Source organism: Oryctolagus cuniculus, chromosome 12 (genome assembly GCF_964237555.1).
Source record: "Oryctolagus cuniculus chromosome 12, mOryCun1.1, whole genome shotgun sequence".
In the NCBI taxonomy this organism is placed as follows: Eukaryota; Metazoa; Chordata; class Mammalia; order Lagomorpha; family Leporidae; genus Oryctolagus; species Oryctolagus cuniculus.
Window position 1 is genome coordinate 103896271 of NC_091443.1, and position 13928 is coordinate 103910198.

General features: G+C 51.1%; 1 protein-coding gene across 5 annotated transcripts in view; it reads right to left on the reverse strand.

Moving 5' to 3' along the window:
• IL16 (interleukin 16) overlaps positions 1-13928 on the reverse strand; it is a 130009-nt gene that overhangs the window by 20081 nt on the left and 96000 nt on the right. For 4 of the 5 annotated variants that reach the window (XM_051834280.2, XM_070054578.1, XM_051834281.2 and 1 more), the window contains 6 exons: positions 13600-13714; positions 9465-9538; positions 8557-8776; positions 7302-7419; positions 6557-6689; positions 2004-2103 (listed from right to left, as the gene is read on the reverse strand). In XM_051834280.2, the coding sequence (XP_051690240.2) occupies positions 2004-2103; positions 6557-6689; positions 7302-7419; positions 8557-8776; positions 9465-9538; positions 13600-13714 (760 nt within the window). The remainder of the gene's footprint in view (positions 1-2003; positions 2104-6556; positions 6690-7301; positions 7420-8556; positions 8777-9464; positions 9539-13599; positions 13715-13928) is intronic. The other variant, XM_008275284.4, reaches the window with a different exon arrangement.

Here is a 13928-nt window from a genome sequence, read left to right on the forward strand (position 1 = left end):
GTTGCCAGTCTGATGGCAGAGGCTCTCGTGCCCCCAGGAGACTGCCTCAGCTGTACACAGCCACCTTGTTTAGCAACCAAGGGACAGGGGCCAAGTGTGAAATCAAAGAGTTCATGGAAAATGGAATTTAAAGATAAACTTATTTTGGTGCAAAAATTCTGAAATTGGGTATCTTCAGAAACTTTGTAGAAATGTGGGGGTGGGGGAGAACCCTATGTATCAATTTCAGAAAAACTGCACCCAAAGCAGCCAGGTGCATGTCTCTGCTCTACTCCTCCCTCTGCCCGGTCCTGCATCTTACTCACCTTCCCACAGGTGTTGACCCCAGAATACCTCCCAAAAAAACACCCTGTGTGCTAAACCCCCTCTCAGAGCTGGCTGCCTGGGGAAGCTAATCCTCAACACTCCATTTTCACACCTGTAAAATGGAGATTAAAAATCCCAGCAACCTTGAGGCTTAATATCAGGGAGAGACAGCACCTGTGCAGGTCCCTTGAGCCTCATCCTGCAAGGCTATGTTTTCTTTCCAGATGAAGGCAAAGCAAGGCCAGAAAGCCACTGTTTCCTGGCTGGACCCTGCCTTCTCCTCTCCTTCCTGTCCTGGCCCTTCTTCCTGGTTCTTGGCTCCCACCCCACCAGTTTCCTGCTCTAGGGAACCCTTGAGAGCCCCTTCTCTCCAGCAGTAAATAATCAAAGCACGTCTTTCCTAGAATCATGGCTCACGGGAGTGGGAAAGTCCTGGTCTCCTTGAACTCCAGTTCATTCTGTGAGGCTGGGAGAGCCAGGAGGGTCCCACAGGCTGTGGGAGATGCTCAAGGCAAGCTAAACTCGTAACGCAAATACTCCTTAAAGGAAAAAAAATCCTCTTGCTTTTTGCAACCATAAAATAAATGCATCCTCCTTAGAAAAAACTCAGTCAGGGCTGGTGTTGTGTTGTAGCAGGTGAAGCATCCCATATGGGTGTTGGTACGAGACCTGGCTGCTCCATTTCTGATCCAGCTCTCCGCTATGGCCTGGGAAAGCAGTAGAAGATGGCCCAAGTGCTTGGGCCCCTGCACCCGCATGGGAGACCTGGAGGAAGCTCCCAGCTCCTGGCTTAGGCCTGGCCCAGTCCCAGCTATTGTTGCTATCTAAGGTGTGAATTAGCAGATGGAAGATCTCTCTCGCTCTCTCTTTGTCCTCCTTTGTCTGTAACTCTGCCCTTCACATAAACAAACAAAAAAATAAATCTTAAAAGAAAAAAACTCAGTCACAAAAAGAAGTGAAAGTGAAAATTCACCTGCGGTCCTATCAGCCAGAAATAACCACAGCCACATTTGGATGGGTTTCTCTACAACTTCGCCTGAGAACATTGACACACATGTAGGGCTGGTAGATGCAGGCACAACATGGTTGAGATTAAACTGTGCGCTCTGCCTTTGGAAGCATGCTTTTCCAGGCCGCTTACCTGCCTTGGCAGTGTCCATGCCAATGGCTGCATGTTGTTCCATCATGTGACTGTCCTGTGATGACTTGGCCAATGGCAGGAGGGTCCCTGTCTCAGATCCTCTGTGTACTGGGGCTGTGACTTTGGGTAAAGGAGCCTTGCAGGGCACTTTTCCTCTAAATTGTGCCTAACATTTAGATGTGCTGAGTTAGTCGAATCATGCCCGAATGAATGTTAATATGTATTTCCCAAGCTTCTAACGTTGTAGAGCAGGCATTGCAAATTTCATTGTCTGTAGGGCAGTGGTATGACTGGCAACCTGTCATAAACTAAAGGGAATGCTGACGTCTACCAGGTTTAAAACAAGTCACATTGAGATGCTGTTCAAATCGTGTGCCTTCCCAACAAAGCAAACACATGAGCCAGAGTGAGCTAGTGGGCTGGGGGTCCTGGACCCTTGCCCATGCACCACGGTTGGCTACAATGGCTGCTCTCACTGTCTGTGGAACTGGTCGTGAGTTAATTGCTAGGCTCTGGGCTTTGTAAGAAGGCTGAAGTATGTCAAGTCCACACCCACCATTGTCCGTACCTTCCAGACTCCACTGGTGCCTCTCCTTTCCAAACTTGAAGTTCTCCACAGCCTGAGCCACAGCTTCCTTGAGTTGCTGTTCAGACACCTAGAAAACAGCAGTCACCTCTTCACGCACACAGTGGAAACTCCTGCGTGGAGCTTTGCGTCGTGTGCACCTGCGTACTGGGATTCTGCTCTCTTTCTTTCCACCCCATTCTGTAGACAGCTGACAAATTCCAATTCCAGGAACACCCTGGGCATCAATAGTTCCCCGGTGTCTCCTAGACAAAGTTCAAGGTCTGGTAAGGGGGCCCCTCCCAACTCTCCAACCTTCTCCCCACGACTTGTTGCAAAACTCACTTGTTGCACAGTCACCTCCACGAGCTGCTGCACTGTTGGCAATGCTCTCATGAGCGTCATGATCATCACCAACATCATCAACATTAACGTCAACAGTGTCGTAACACTCACCATCACCATTACTCCTTCTGTGTTGTGCCTCACAGGCCAACGTCTCTTTTGAGAAATAATGAATTGTAACAAGTGGTAAAGTCAAACAAACTTATGTTCAAGTCCCAGGTCCTCCCCCTTCAACTTGGACACCTGTAGACAAATTACTTAACCTTCTAGGCCTAAATGTCTTCCTCTGTGAAATAGTGGCAAGAGAAAAACCTGTTTTCTTTAAGAATAGAGGATTTTTTGAAAATAAATTATTTGATACCAAAAGACTAGAAAAAAGAAAAAATAGATACATTGATCTACATCAAAATTAAAAACTGCATAGCACTATACAATCAACAAAGTGCAAACTCTACCCATGGAATGAGAGAAAATACTTGCAAATATGGTAAATGGTAAATTCCTAATACAGAAATAACTCCTATAATTCAACAACAAAACCAAACAACTCTATTTAAAAGTGGACAAACAACTTGAATAGACATTTCACTGGAGAAGATGTAAAAATGGAAAATAAACACATGAAAAGATGCTCGACACCATTAATCTTAAGGAAATGCAAACCACAGCCACCATACGACAGGGAGATACCATCATATATCCATCGGGATGTCTGCTATAAAAAATAATAAAATAAGACAAAACAATAAAACCAATTCTTGGCAAAGATGTGGGGAAACTGGAATCCTCATGCTCTGCTGATGGGAACATAAGATGGTGCAACTCTGAGAGAAACCAGGATGGGGTTCCTCGAAATATTAAAAATGTAATTACCATGTTACCACGCACTTCCACTTCTGGGTATAAACCCCAAAGAATACAATCAGTATCTCAAAGAGACAACTGCATCCATGTTCCTTGCAACATTATTGCAACAATCAAATGTTAGAAGCAACTCAAGTCTCCATCAACCAATGAATGGATAAACACAGTGTGGTGGATGCCTTCAGTGGAGTATGACTTAGGCTTGAAAAAGAAGGCCATGGCTGGCGCCGTGGCTCACTAGGCTAATCCTCCACCTTATGGCGCCGGCACCCCGGGTTCTAGTCCTAGTCGGGGCGCCAGATTCTGTCCCGGTTGCCCCTCTTCCAGGCCAGCTCTCTTCTGTGGCCAGTGGAGGATGGCCCAAGTGCTTGGGCCCTGCACCCCATGGGAGACCAGGAGAAGCACCTGGCTCCTGCCATCGGATTAGCACGGTGCGCCGGCCACAGTGCGCTGGCCACGGCGGCCATTGGAGGGTGAACCAATGGCAAAAGGAAGACCTTTCTCTCTGTCTCTCTCTCTCTCACTGTCCACTCTGCCTGTCAAAAAAAAAGAAAAAAGAAAAAAAAAAAGAAAAAGAAGGCCACAATACGCTACTAGATAAATGAATTTGGAGGACATCTCACTGAGTAAAATAAGCCAGCCACGAAGGGACGAACTTGGTAGCATTTCACTTAGGTGAGGCAGGCAGAATAGTCAAAATCAGAGACAGGAAGCAGAATGCTGGTTACCAGGGCTGAGGGTGTTGTTTAATGCATCCAGAGTTTCAGTTTTATAAGACGGGAAGATTCCTAGAGATAGTAGTGATTTTTTTAATGCTACAAAACCGTACACTTCAGCGGGATCATAGGGTAAATTTTATGCTGAGTGTATGCCACCACAATAACAGAAACAGAAAATCCATCCCATAAAGTGCTGGACTTGCTGCCTGGCAAGTGGTAAACCCTCAACACGAAGGCGGTGCCATCAACAGCAGTTCTGCAAGGCAAAGACCACACCCCCAACTCAGAGTGGAGGAAGCAGGGGTTCTGTGAGGTTAGACTAATTGCCCAGTGTCACCAAGAGCAACCAGAAGACCAGACAGGAGCCCAGGGCTCTCTCCTCTCCACCCTGAGCCATCCTGGCCCACAGGGCTTCCCACACGTTCAATGCCTTTGCCTCTCTGTCGCCCTAGACCCTGCTTGCGCTGCCTGGTCTGGCTGCCTCCTCCGAGCTGCTGTCCAGGGCCCCTCGCCCCTGAGAGTGTCCCCGCATCTGCCTCATCTCTCCAGCCAGCATGCAAGTTCTCTAGAGCCAGGGCTCCACATGCGTCTCCTATCCTGATCCTCTTGCCCCAGTCCTCAAGGCAGCAAGAAGCATGGCTGAATTCACGCGGACCCGTTCCCAGCTATTTGCATATTTATGGTGAGCGAGAAGTTTGCTGTCTCCACTGTGGTTAGCCTTGGTGCACCACATGGAGCTGCGTTTGAGTCACATGACGCCAGGTGTGTGTTACTCTTCCCCATTTTGCCACTCAGTCCTGTCTTTGCTGGGAGTCTGGGCATCGGTGAGCTAAGAGCTTCTGCTTCTCATGGGTTTGGATCTGGGCTTCTCCCCACAGCAGCTCCAGCAGGGGGCAAGTTCCTTCTCTTTCCTAAGCCTCAGTTTTTTCATCTATGAATTGGGGACAGGGATGGAAATCACACGGACTTCATAAGGTTGTACAACACCTAAATGGCAAACATTACGTAAGTGAGCCATGATGGCCACTGCCACCAAGTTCCCCAGTGATCTCACCTGGGCGAGGCTTCCACTCAGAGGTGTAACTCCCACCTGGATGTCACTGACAGCTTCAACCAACCCCAGACCTAACCCTGTACTGGGCGTCTGCAGGTGGAAATTTCCTCTCACTGCACTGGGGTCGCTGTCAGTCCTCCCAAGCCCACTCCCCTTCTTCTGTTCTCTGATGCTGTTCCCATCACCCCATCTTCCAACCTGCTTCTGTCTCACTCCCAGCCAGCAGACGTCGCTGTCTGTACCCAAGTGTTGCCTCCTCTTGCCCCATATGCCCTGTGCTCCTCCCTCTCACCCTCTGTTCAGGCCCCCACCATCTGTTTCCTTCCTCTTACCAACTCCACACTCCACCCACTTCACTCTGTCCTCTGCAGGGCAACCAAAGGTTAAGAGAAATAAAACACAAACACGTTCCATCTACAGCTCTGGCCCTCCCATAGTTTCTCACTATACACAGAACAAATGCAAACTCTGGCTCCATGTAGAAAGCCCTCGAAAGCATCAACTCAATGCCTCACCAACCTCCCCGGTCCACCAGGGTCATCTGGGACCCAACACCCCAGCCTCACATGACCCACCTGGCTCTTTCTATGACAGGTCCCTGCCTACATCTACCTTGGGATGCTGGGTCCCCATGGCCTGGCATGAGCTTCCTCAAATTCTTTGCCTGGAGAAAATTAATCTTAATAAGAGAGTGCTTCAAAAAGCTCATGGACAATGTGTATCATGGGGGCCGGCATTGTGGTGTAGTAGGTTAGTGACACTGCATCCCATACGAGCACCAGTTCAAGTCCCAGCTGCTCCACTTCCAATCCAGCTCCCTGCTAATGCACCTAAGAAAGCAGCAGAAGATTCTCCAAGTGCTTGGGCCCCTGATACCCATGTGGGAGCTCCAGAGGGAATTCCAGGCTCCTGGTTGTAGCCTGTCCAGGCCCAGTGCTGCTGCAGCCATTTGAGGAATGAACCAGCAAAGGGAAGACCTCTCTCTCTCTCTCTCTCTACTTCAAATAAATAAGTAAATCTTAAAAATTAAATAATAGTTTAAAAAAGAAAATAGATTAAAATTTTTTGCAACCGAAAACTTAGTTTTTTCCCATAAACTTTTTTGCAGCACTCTCGTTGTCTCACTTTATAACCCTTTCCCTGCTTGTATTCCTGAATCCCCTTAGTCTTGCCTCTCTGTATTCCATTCAGTTCTATGTCAGTCTCTTTATGGAAGCCAGGAGCTTCTAGAAGGCAGGTCCATGCACTTGCCAGTTTCCAGATTCTCAGCACTTAGCTCCAAATAGCACCTACTAGCTGGGATCCTGGATCTCTGCTTCCTTGCCTCAGAACATAGAGCTCAGTTGCAAAGAGTTCCCATAAGCCAATGCCAGCTGCCTATGATGTCTAGGAGTTAGGTGATGGCTCTCTGCTGCCGACATCTGTTGCCATAGAGACTGGGAATGGGCTCTTGGGAATTCAGGCCCAAACCCAGAAAGGCTTCTGTCTCCATCCATTTCTTCTTCCAATTTTGGCAGAGAGAGAGTGAGCCTGGACGGACAGAGTAAGCCGGGAGGTGTTACCTGGGGGTCTGGATGTCGGCTGACAATGATGGGGACTGGACCGGGACTGCAGTGGCTCAGGATGGCGTAGACCTCATTGAGAGTCAGGCAGTGCACAGGGGTGTCGTTGATCTCCACGATCTCATCGCCACACCTGCCAGGGCACCAGCAGGAAGCCGTCAGAGAGCCGATCCCTGTGGCCTCGGAGGGTCACTCCTGGGCTACCCCTGGCTGGGCTGCTGAGGTCTAAAACATCTGTAAGTGGAGCTGCCTACCCTCTTGACCTAAACTCAGAACACAGCAGCCTCAAGAATTGCTTTTCTCACTGTGTGACCACGCAGTGGCAGGTGTATCACACCCGTAGTTGGCTCACATGAACCAAAGGTTGTTTGGAAACCCTCCTTTTCCCACTCAGCTGCACCCAGCCAACACAGGGGGACGGGGCTGCGTCAATTTGACTGATTAACCTTGAGCAAACACACCATGGTTGTCCCCTCTTTGGGGGCCTTGGTGTCCTTGTAGATAATAGCTAGAATGGTTAGGAGGACAGACGAAACAGGACATGCTCAAAGGTAGTGAAGGAACAACAGGAAATAAGGAGAAGGGTGGGCATTGTGGCGAGGGACCAGAGTTTGAGAAACAAGGCTCGGGGCCGTGCCAGGATCCCTCTCAGCACCTCCTCTGCAGACCCATCTCCCGACTCCCCAAGGTTTCCCTTCCCTGCTTCCAAGTCGGGGTCTACTCCAAAGCAGGAGTGAGGACCTACCGGAGCCGTCCGTCCAGATGCGCCACAGAGCCTGGTGAGAGCGTGTGCACAAAAATGCCTGAGATACACTGGAAGTACGGGACGCTGCACAGGCCGATGCCCAGGCCGACGCCAGCCTCTGCAAGGCGGGACGGGGTGGAGGGTGAGAGACCAGTTACCCAGCTTCCCCGGGGGCGCGCTAGTGCAGCGGACCTGGTCGGGGACCAGTCAATGTCCCAGTGTCCCTGGTCTCTCTGAGCTTTCACTCCACCCACATTCACGGAGCATCCACGGTGTGCAGGCACTGCTTAGGGTCAGAACAGCATCCAAAGGAAGACAAAGGGTGGTGAGGTCAAGGGGCAAAGGAAGTGACATGGCTGGCTGCTGTGCACGGCCAGCAACAGGAATAAGGAGACGAGGTCAGAGGACCTGGTTGAGCAAGACCGTGGTGGCTGGACCCGTGCTGCCGGTGAAGACAGAGTGAGATGGATGTGTGCAGAGCACGTGTGGAAGGGAGACTTGGTGAGGGATGAAATGCAGAGATCCAACACATGAAAACAGTGGCAGGCATTTAGCAGAGCTGTTAAGACACTATCCATGGGGCCAGCGCTGTGGCATAGTGGGTAAAGTGGGCACCTGCAGTGCCAGCATCCCATATGGGCGCTGGTTCGAGTCCCGGGTGCTCCTCTTCTGATCCAGCTCTCTCCTATGGCCTGGGAAAGCAGCAGAGGATGGCCCAAGTGCTTGGGCCCCTGCACCCATGTGGGAGACCCGGAAGAAGCTCCTGGCCTCAGATCAGCACAGTGCTGGCCATTGCAGACATTTTGGGAGTGAACCATTGGACAGAGGACCTCTCTCTCTCTCTCTCGCCCCCCCCCCCGCCTCTGCCTCTCTATAACTCTGCCTTTCAAATAAGTAAATAAATCTTAAAAATAAAAAAAGGTTACTACCCACATTCCATATCAGAGTGCCTGGGTTCAAATCCCAACTCTCCATTCCCGATTGCAGCTTCCTGCCCAATATGCCACTTGGGAGGCAGCTGGTGACAGCTTAAGTACTTAGGCTCCTGCCACTCATATGGGAGACCTGGACTGCACCTTGACTACACTGACTGGGTGTGAATGGGCTATCCTGTGCTTCTATAAACTTCTATAATAAGCAAACCGGACAGGGCTTCGCTGCCCAGCCAGGCCCAGTCCAGCCCAGCCATCGCTGTAAACCAGCAAATAAATGACACTGCCCTGCCCTGCCCAGGAGACCCCGCCCACAGCTAGACCTTTCTTCAGAGACACCTCCACCATGATTCTGTAGTTGGGTTTGATGGTGCTGCTGCCAGGGGCCGCGGGGCTGTCCAGGGCGAAGCCGCTGCTGTCCTTGGCGACACAGGTGCTGGAGCTCAGGGAGCGGCTCAGCGGCGGGGAGAGCTGGCTGCACACCGCGGGCGGCACCGTCAGGCGGGTCCTCACGGTGAGGGTGAGGAGCCCCTTTTTGGCTTGCTGGAAGGAAGGTGGGGGGGGGGGAAGAGAGAGAGGGAGGGGGAGAGAGAGAGAAAGAGAGAGAGAATGAATGGATGTATATTTTAGACCTATGATATATACAAGAGTACTCTGGCGGGAAATGGAATTAAAACCTCAGTCTGTTTTGGTACAAAACATTTTGAAGCCCACGTATAGGAAAAGTCTTTAGAGCACTCATGGAGGAGCAGGTGTTGGGGCTTAATGGGTTAAAGCCACCAGTTGTGATACGGGTGCCCCACATCTGAGTGCCAGTCCAAGTCCCTGGTGCTCCACTTCTGATCCAGCTCCCCGCTGATGCACCAGAGAAAGCAGCGGAAAACGGCCCAAGGACTTAGGTCCCCGCTATCCACGTGCAAGACCAGGATGCAGTTCCTGCATCCTGGCTTCCGCCTGACCCAGCCCTGGCGGTTGCAGCCAAGACTTCAAGGACGGCTCATGTTGGATGCCGGTTTCACAGACGGCAGCTCAACGTGTTGTGCCAAAATGCCGGCCCCTGCACTGTTGTTGTCTGAGTACAGGTTTAACACTGAACATCAGCCAGCTTTCCCATGGACAGGGTTTCATGCTTTTGAATTCACAGGTTTGGGTACAAGAAGATGATGCTGGAGGCGTGGTTCCTGAGCCTGAAGGCCCTGGAGATTGGGCGATGCTGATAAGTAACTCTCACCTTGAACTTCTGCAAGGCATCCTGGTGCGTCAGCCCAGCCATGGACTCCCCGTTGAGTTCCACAATTTCATCACCTGTTGTGAGACAGAAAGTTGTGGCTAAGAAGAGCGGTGCCCAATCGAGGGACATCCAGTAACCTTGGACTCTACTCTTCCCCACTGCACAGATGTGGGGGGTGCGCACTGGCTCCCCCAGGAAGCAAGCAGGGCAGACACGGTGGCCTCCTCTGGCACCTCCTACCTTCCAGGACAAGATCAAGGCCTGGCCTCACCTGGTTCCTGTCCCCCTCCTAGCTTCACCTCCGTGCCTCCTGCCTCTTACCCCCGCCCCTAACCTGGGGTCTCATCAAGTATCATTTCCTGATGCAATGCGACCCGCACCTTCCACAGTGGTCTCTGCAGCCGGTGTCTACTCTCCTACCTTCTTTGCCTGCTCCTTCTTAATCTTCCAGGCCAGGCTTCCCTTAGCTGCTTTGTGTGCTCTTGGAACCCAGTACCTACAACTGTCACAGCGCTAGTCACCAAGGCTGATAATCAGTGACCTGTGGAAGTCACTCCCTGGAGACCAGGACTGAGTCCTGTCAGACGATACCTCCCCAGGGTCAGTTCCGGGGGAAGTCTACACAGCGCTCATGTGACCCTGCTAGGATGCGATGCAGGCTTCATTTTACAGATGTGGAGGAAGCTGAACGCGGAGAAGTCCCGAATGATATGGTAAAGAGGGGCACGGTGCGGGTTCTTGGGCTCCAAGTCCTTTCTTCACAAACTCTACACCAGAAATGCATTCTTGTGTGGATGAAAGCCCCATTCTCCCCCACTCCATCTGTGGAACACACACAGGGAGCATCTTCTGTGTATTCAGCGTGTGCTGGGCAGCTCATATGCGGGCAGTATTTTCTTTCTTTCTTTCTTTCTTTCTTTCTTTCTTTCTTTCTTTCTTTTTTTTTTTTTGACAGGCAGAGTGGACAGTGAGAGAGACAGAGAGAAAGGTCTTCCCTCCGTTGGTTCACCCCCCAGTGGCCACTGCGGCCAGCATGCTGCACTGTGGCCAGCGTGCTGCACAGATCCGAAGCCAAGAGCCAGGTGCTTCTCCTGGTCTCCCATGGGGTGCAGGGCCCAAGCACTTGGGCCATCCTCCACTGCACTCCCTGGCCACAGCAGAGAGCTGGCCTGGAAGAGGAGCAACCGGAACAGAATCTGGTGCCCCGACCGGGACTAGAACCCGGTGTGACGGCACTGCAGGCGGAGGATTAGCCTAGTGAGCTGCGGCGCGGGCCGCGAGCAGTATTTTCACAGTGGCTTCTCCATTGGGATTATATTCCATTGTAGATAACCCATCCTTTTTCTCTGGTTGTCTCCATTTTTTTTCCTCTGTGATTCTGATATTCTGCAGTCTCGCTGCAATGTGTCAGGATGGAAGGAAGCTCTTTGTGCTTTGTGTCTTGAATCAACCCCAGGAAATTCTGAGCCACAATCTCTGTTGTCTATTGCCTTTCTCCTCTCACTAGATTCTCTCAAATTTCCAGTAGACATTTCATACCTTTCCAACCTACTCGCCATGATCCTTTAATGCTAATTTTTTTTCTTCTCTCTCTGTGTGCACTGCTGGATAATTTCTACTTCACTAATTCTCCTTATAGCTGCATCTAATCTGCTGTTTAGCCCATTGCTGAGTTTTTAAAATTAGGTTTATTTATATATTTGAAAGGCAGAGTTACAGAGAGAGAAAGAGACAAGCAGACAGACAGACAGAGATCTTTGCTCTGCTGATTCACTCCCCATTAGCCACAACAGCCTAGGGCTGGGCCAACCTGAAGCTAGGGGCCAGGAGCTTCTTTCAGGTCTCCCAGGTGGGTACAGGATCCCAAGCACTTGGGCCATCTTCTGCTGCTTTCCCAGGCCAAAGCAGGGAGCTGGATTGGAAGGGGAGCAGCCGGGACTCAAACAAATGCCCATATGGGATGCTGGCATTGCAGGAGGCTGCTTAACCTGTTGTACCACAACATTGGCCCCAATATTTGCTTCTTATTGTGAAATTATTTTTCAGCGTATTCTATTCTGCTGTAGGATTCCCCTAAGACTTAGGTCACTGCCATTTGCTTCTGTTTCCTCCCCAAGCCACCACAAGAATTTCGGGGGTTGGGACTAGCTTCTGCATTCACCTCTGTACTTGGGGATCTGTGTGTGTGCCCTACAAGGACTACAAAGGCAGCCTGCATGCTCTTACATGAGGCGGGCCTTGGGAGTCACTTGCATCAGGAGCGATGGACAAAGCTGAGTTTCCCTGTGGCTTCCCTGCCCATTAGCCTTTACGAGGGGCTGCCCCTCTGGTATCAAGGCTTCATGCAGCTTCTCAGAGCCTCATGTGGACCCAAACCCTGTCCCTGTCCCTAGGTGGCACTCGTATCCTAGCGCTTGTCCCCGTGGGTCTACAAACAGTCAGCAGTTCCAGGCCTCCTGAGTTTGTCACACTTAGATTTTGTTTCTGTGTTTTCTGGCGGCTGGGCATGTACATTTCTTTTTGGGTTTGAATGTCCTCTTTTACCCAACCTGTGTGTGTGTGTGTGTGTGTGTGTGTGCTGGAAATAGCGGGTGTGGGCAGGGCAGGGAGGGCACTGGAACCTGCTCATGCCAGTGGGTTGCTGGGACCAAACTGAGAAATGAAAGGACCCAGCCCTTGTCCTTGTGAAACTGGAAGTCTGGGAGTGAAAACTGACATGTTCAGAGAATCATCAAATTAGAATCAAGTGTGTGTTCAAGAAAAGCCAGACAAAGAAAACATTTCGGAATGTCTACTCTTCAGCGCACAAAGAGCTGAACTTCCCCTTGTTAGAACATCCATCTTCACGGGGCACGTAGCCCGGCCTCGCACCCTCCAGAATACACAAGGACTCAATGGTTTGTGGGAAATGCGATTCAAAGGTAAGTTTGTTTTGGTGCCAAAGCATTTTTAAATCTATGCATCGTTTCTTCGTGATAGGCACTTCCCACAGACTTGTGTCTCTTCCTTATTTGGCTACATCTGGTGGAAACTGACTGTCCTGAGTTTCGCCAAATCAATCATTCTTTGGAAGGGGAACAGATCTGAGACATCAGTAGCCTCAGCCCATGCACCAAACTTCTGTTACAGCTCATGCATCCCCCCCCAAGAACTTAAGAGCGCAAGCTTTACTTTTTTTTTTTTTTTTTTTTTGACAGGCAGAGTGGACAGTGAGAGAGAGAGACAGAGAGAAAGGTCTTCCTTTGCCGTTGGTTCACCCTCCAATGGCCGCCGCGGCCAGCACGCTGCGCACCACGCTGATCCGATGGCAGGAGCCAGGAGCTTCTCCTGGTCTCCCATGGGGTGCAGGGCCCAAGCACTTGGGCCATCCTCCACTGCACTCCCTGGCCACAGCAGAGAGCTGGCCTGGAAGAGGGGCAACCGGGACAGAATCCGGTGCCCCGACCAGGACTAGAACCCTCTGTGCCAGCACCGCAATGCGGAGGATTAGCCTAGTGAGCCGCGGCGCTGGCCTGCAAGCTTTACTTTCTAAGCTATGAGATGCCATTGGGCCAGCAATTGGAGGCTAGAATTAGGAGGAAGCTGAGTGTTTTGTGTTTATTATATCATTCAATCATATTATATCACATCATATATATCATTTAAGTGTCTTGTGGTTATTATATCACTAATACTTGAGACAAGTACCCAAGAAAAATAATGAAGGTTGACTTGGGGGCAGTTTGGCATCCAGGGCATAAAACAAAACACAACTGCCCTCCTTCCTGGGGGCCTTAAGCCCTACCCTACCCATGTCCAAACGCGAAAGACAGGAAGCCAGCAGACAGCACACTCTGGATTCTGAGCCCACCTCTCTCCCCTGCTCTCCTGGGCTCCCGTACTCAGCCTGCCTCTTATTGCAGCTCGTGCCCCAGCAGCCAGCCTGGCCCCTCTGCTTCCTGTCTCCACGCGCTCCATAACTTCAGCTACTTTCCGAACATTGGCGGGCTCCAGAGTCTACATCCGAACCCCAGGTCCCAGCAAGCCATCTTCTGAAAGCCCCAGATGGCACTGTGCACCTCTGGCTCTGGTCTAACTGTGCCAGATCTTGCGTTTGACTTCCCTACCATGGTCTGGCGAGGGCTGCAAAACCAACCTTCTTGTAACCGTCCGTCGGCAGCAGCGGCTCCTCCAGCGAAGATGGTTTTGACGTAAATCCCAATGGGGCCATAGATGCTGTCCTGCCCCCCGACGATGCTGAAGCCCAGGCCCTGGGGAAGGAAGAGGAACAGGGGGAGTGAGGATTGTCCCAGCCTGGAACGGAGCAATCGGGGAGGAGAGAAGTGACCCTCGTGCTGCGGGTCTCTGGGCCAGACAGAGGAGTGGGAGAGCAGTGACATGAAAGTCAGCCTGGGCCATGTAGTCTGGAGGTTGGGAGGAGGCTGGCTGGAGATGAGTGCCCTGGCTCTCTCCTCCCTCCGATTG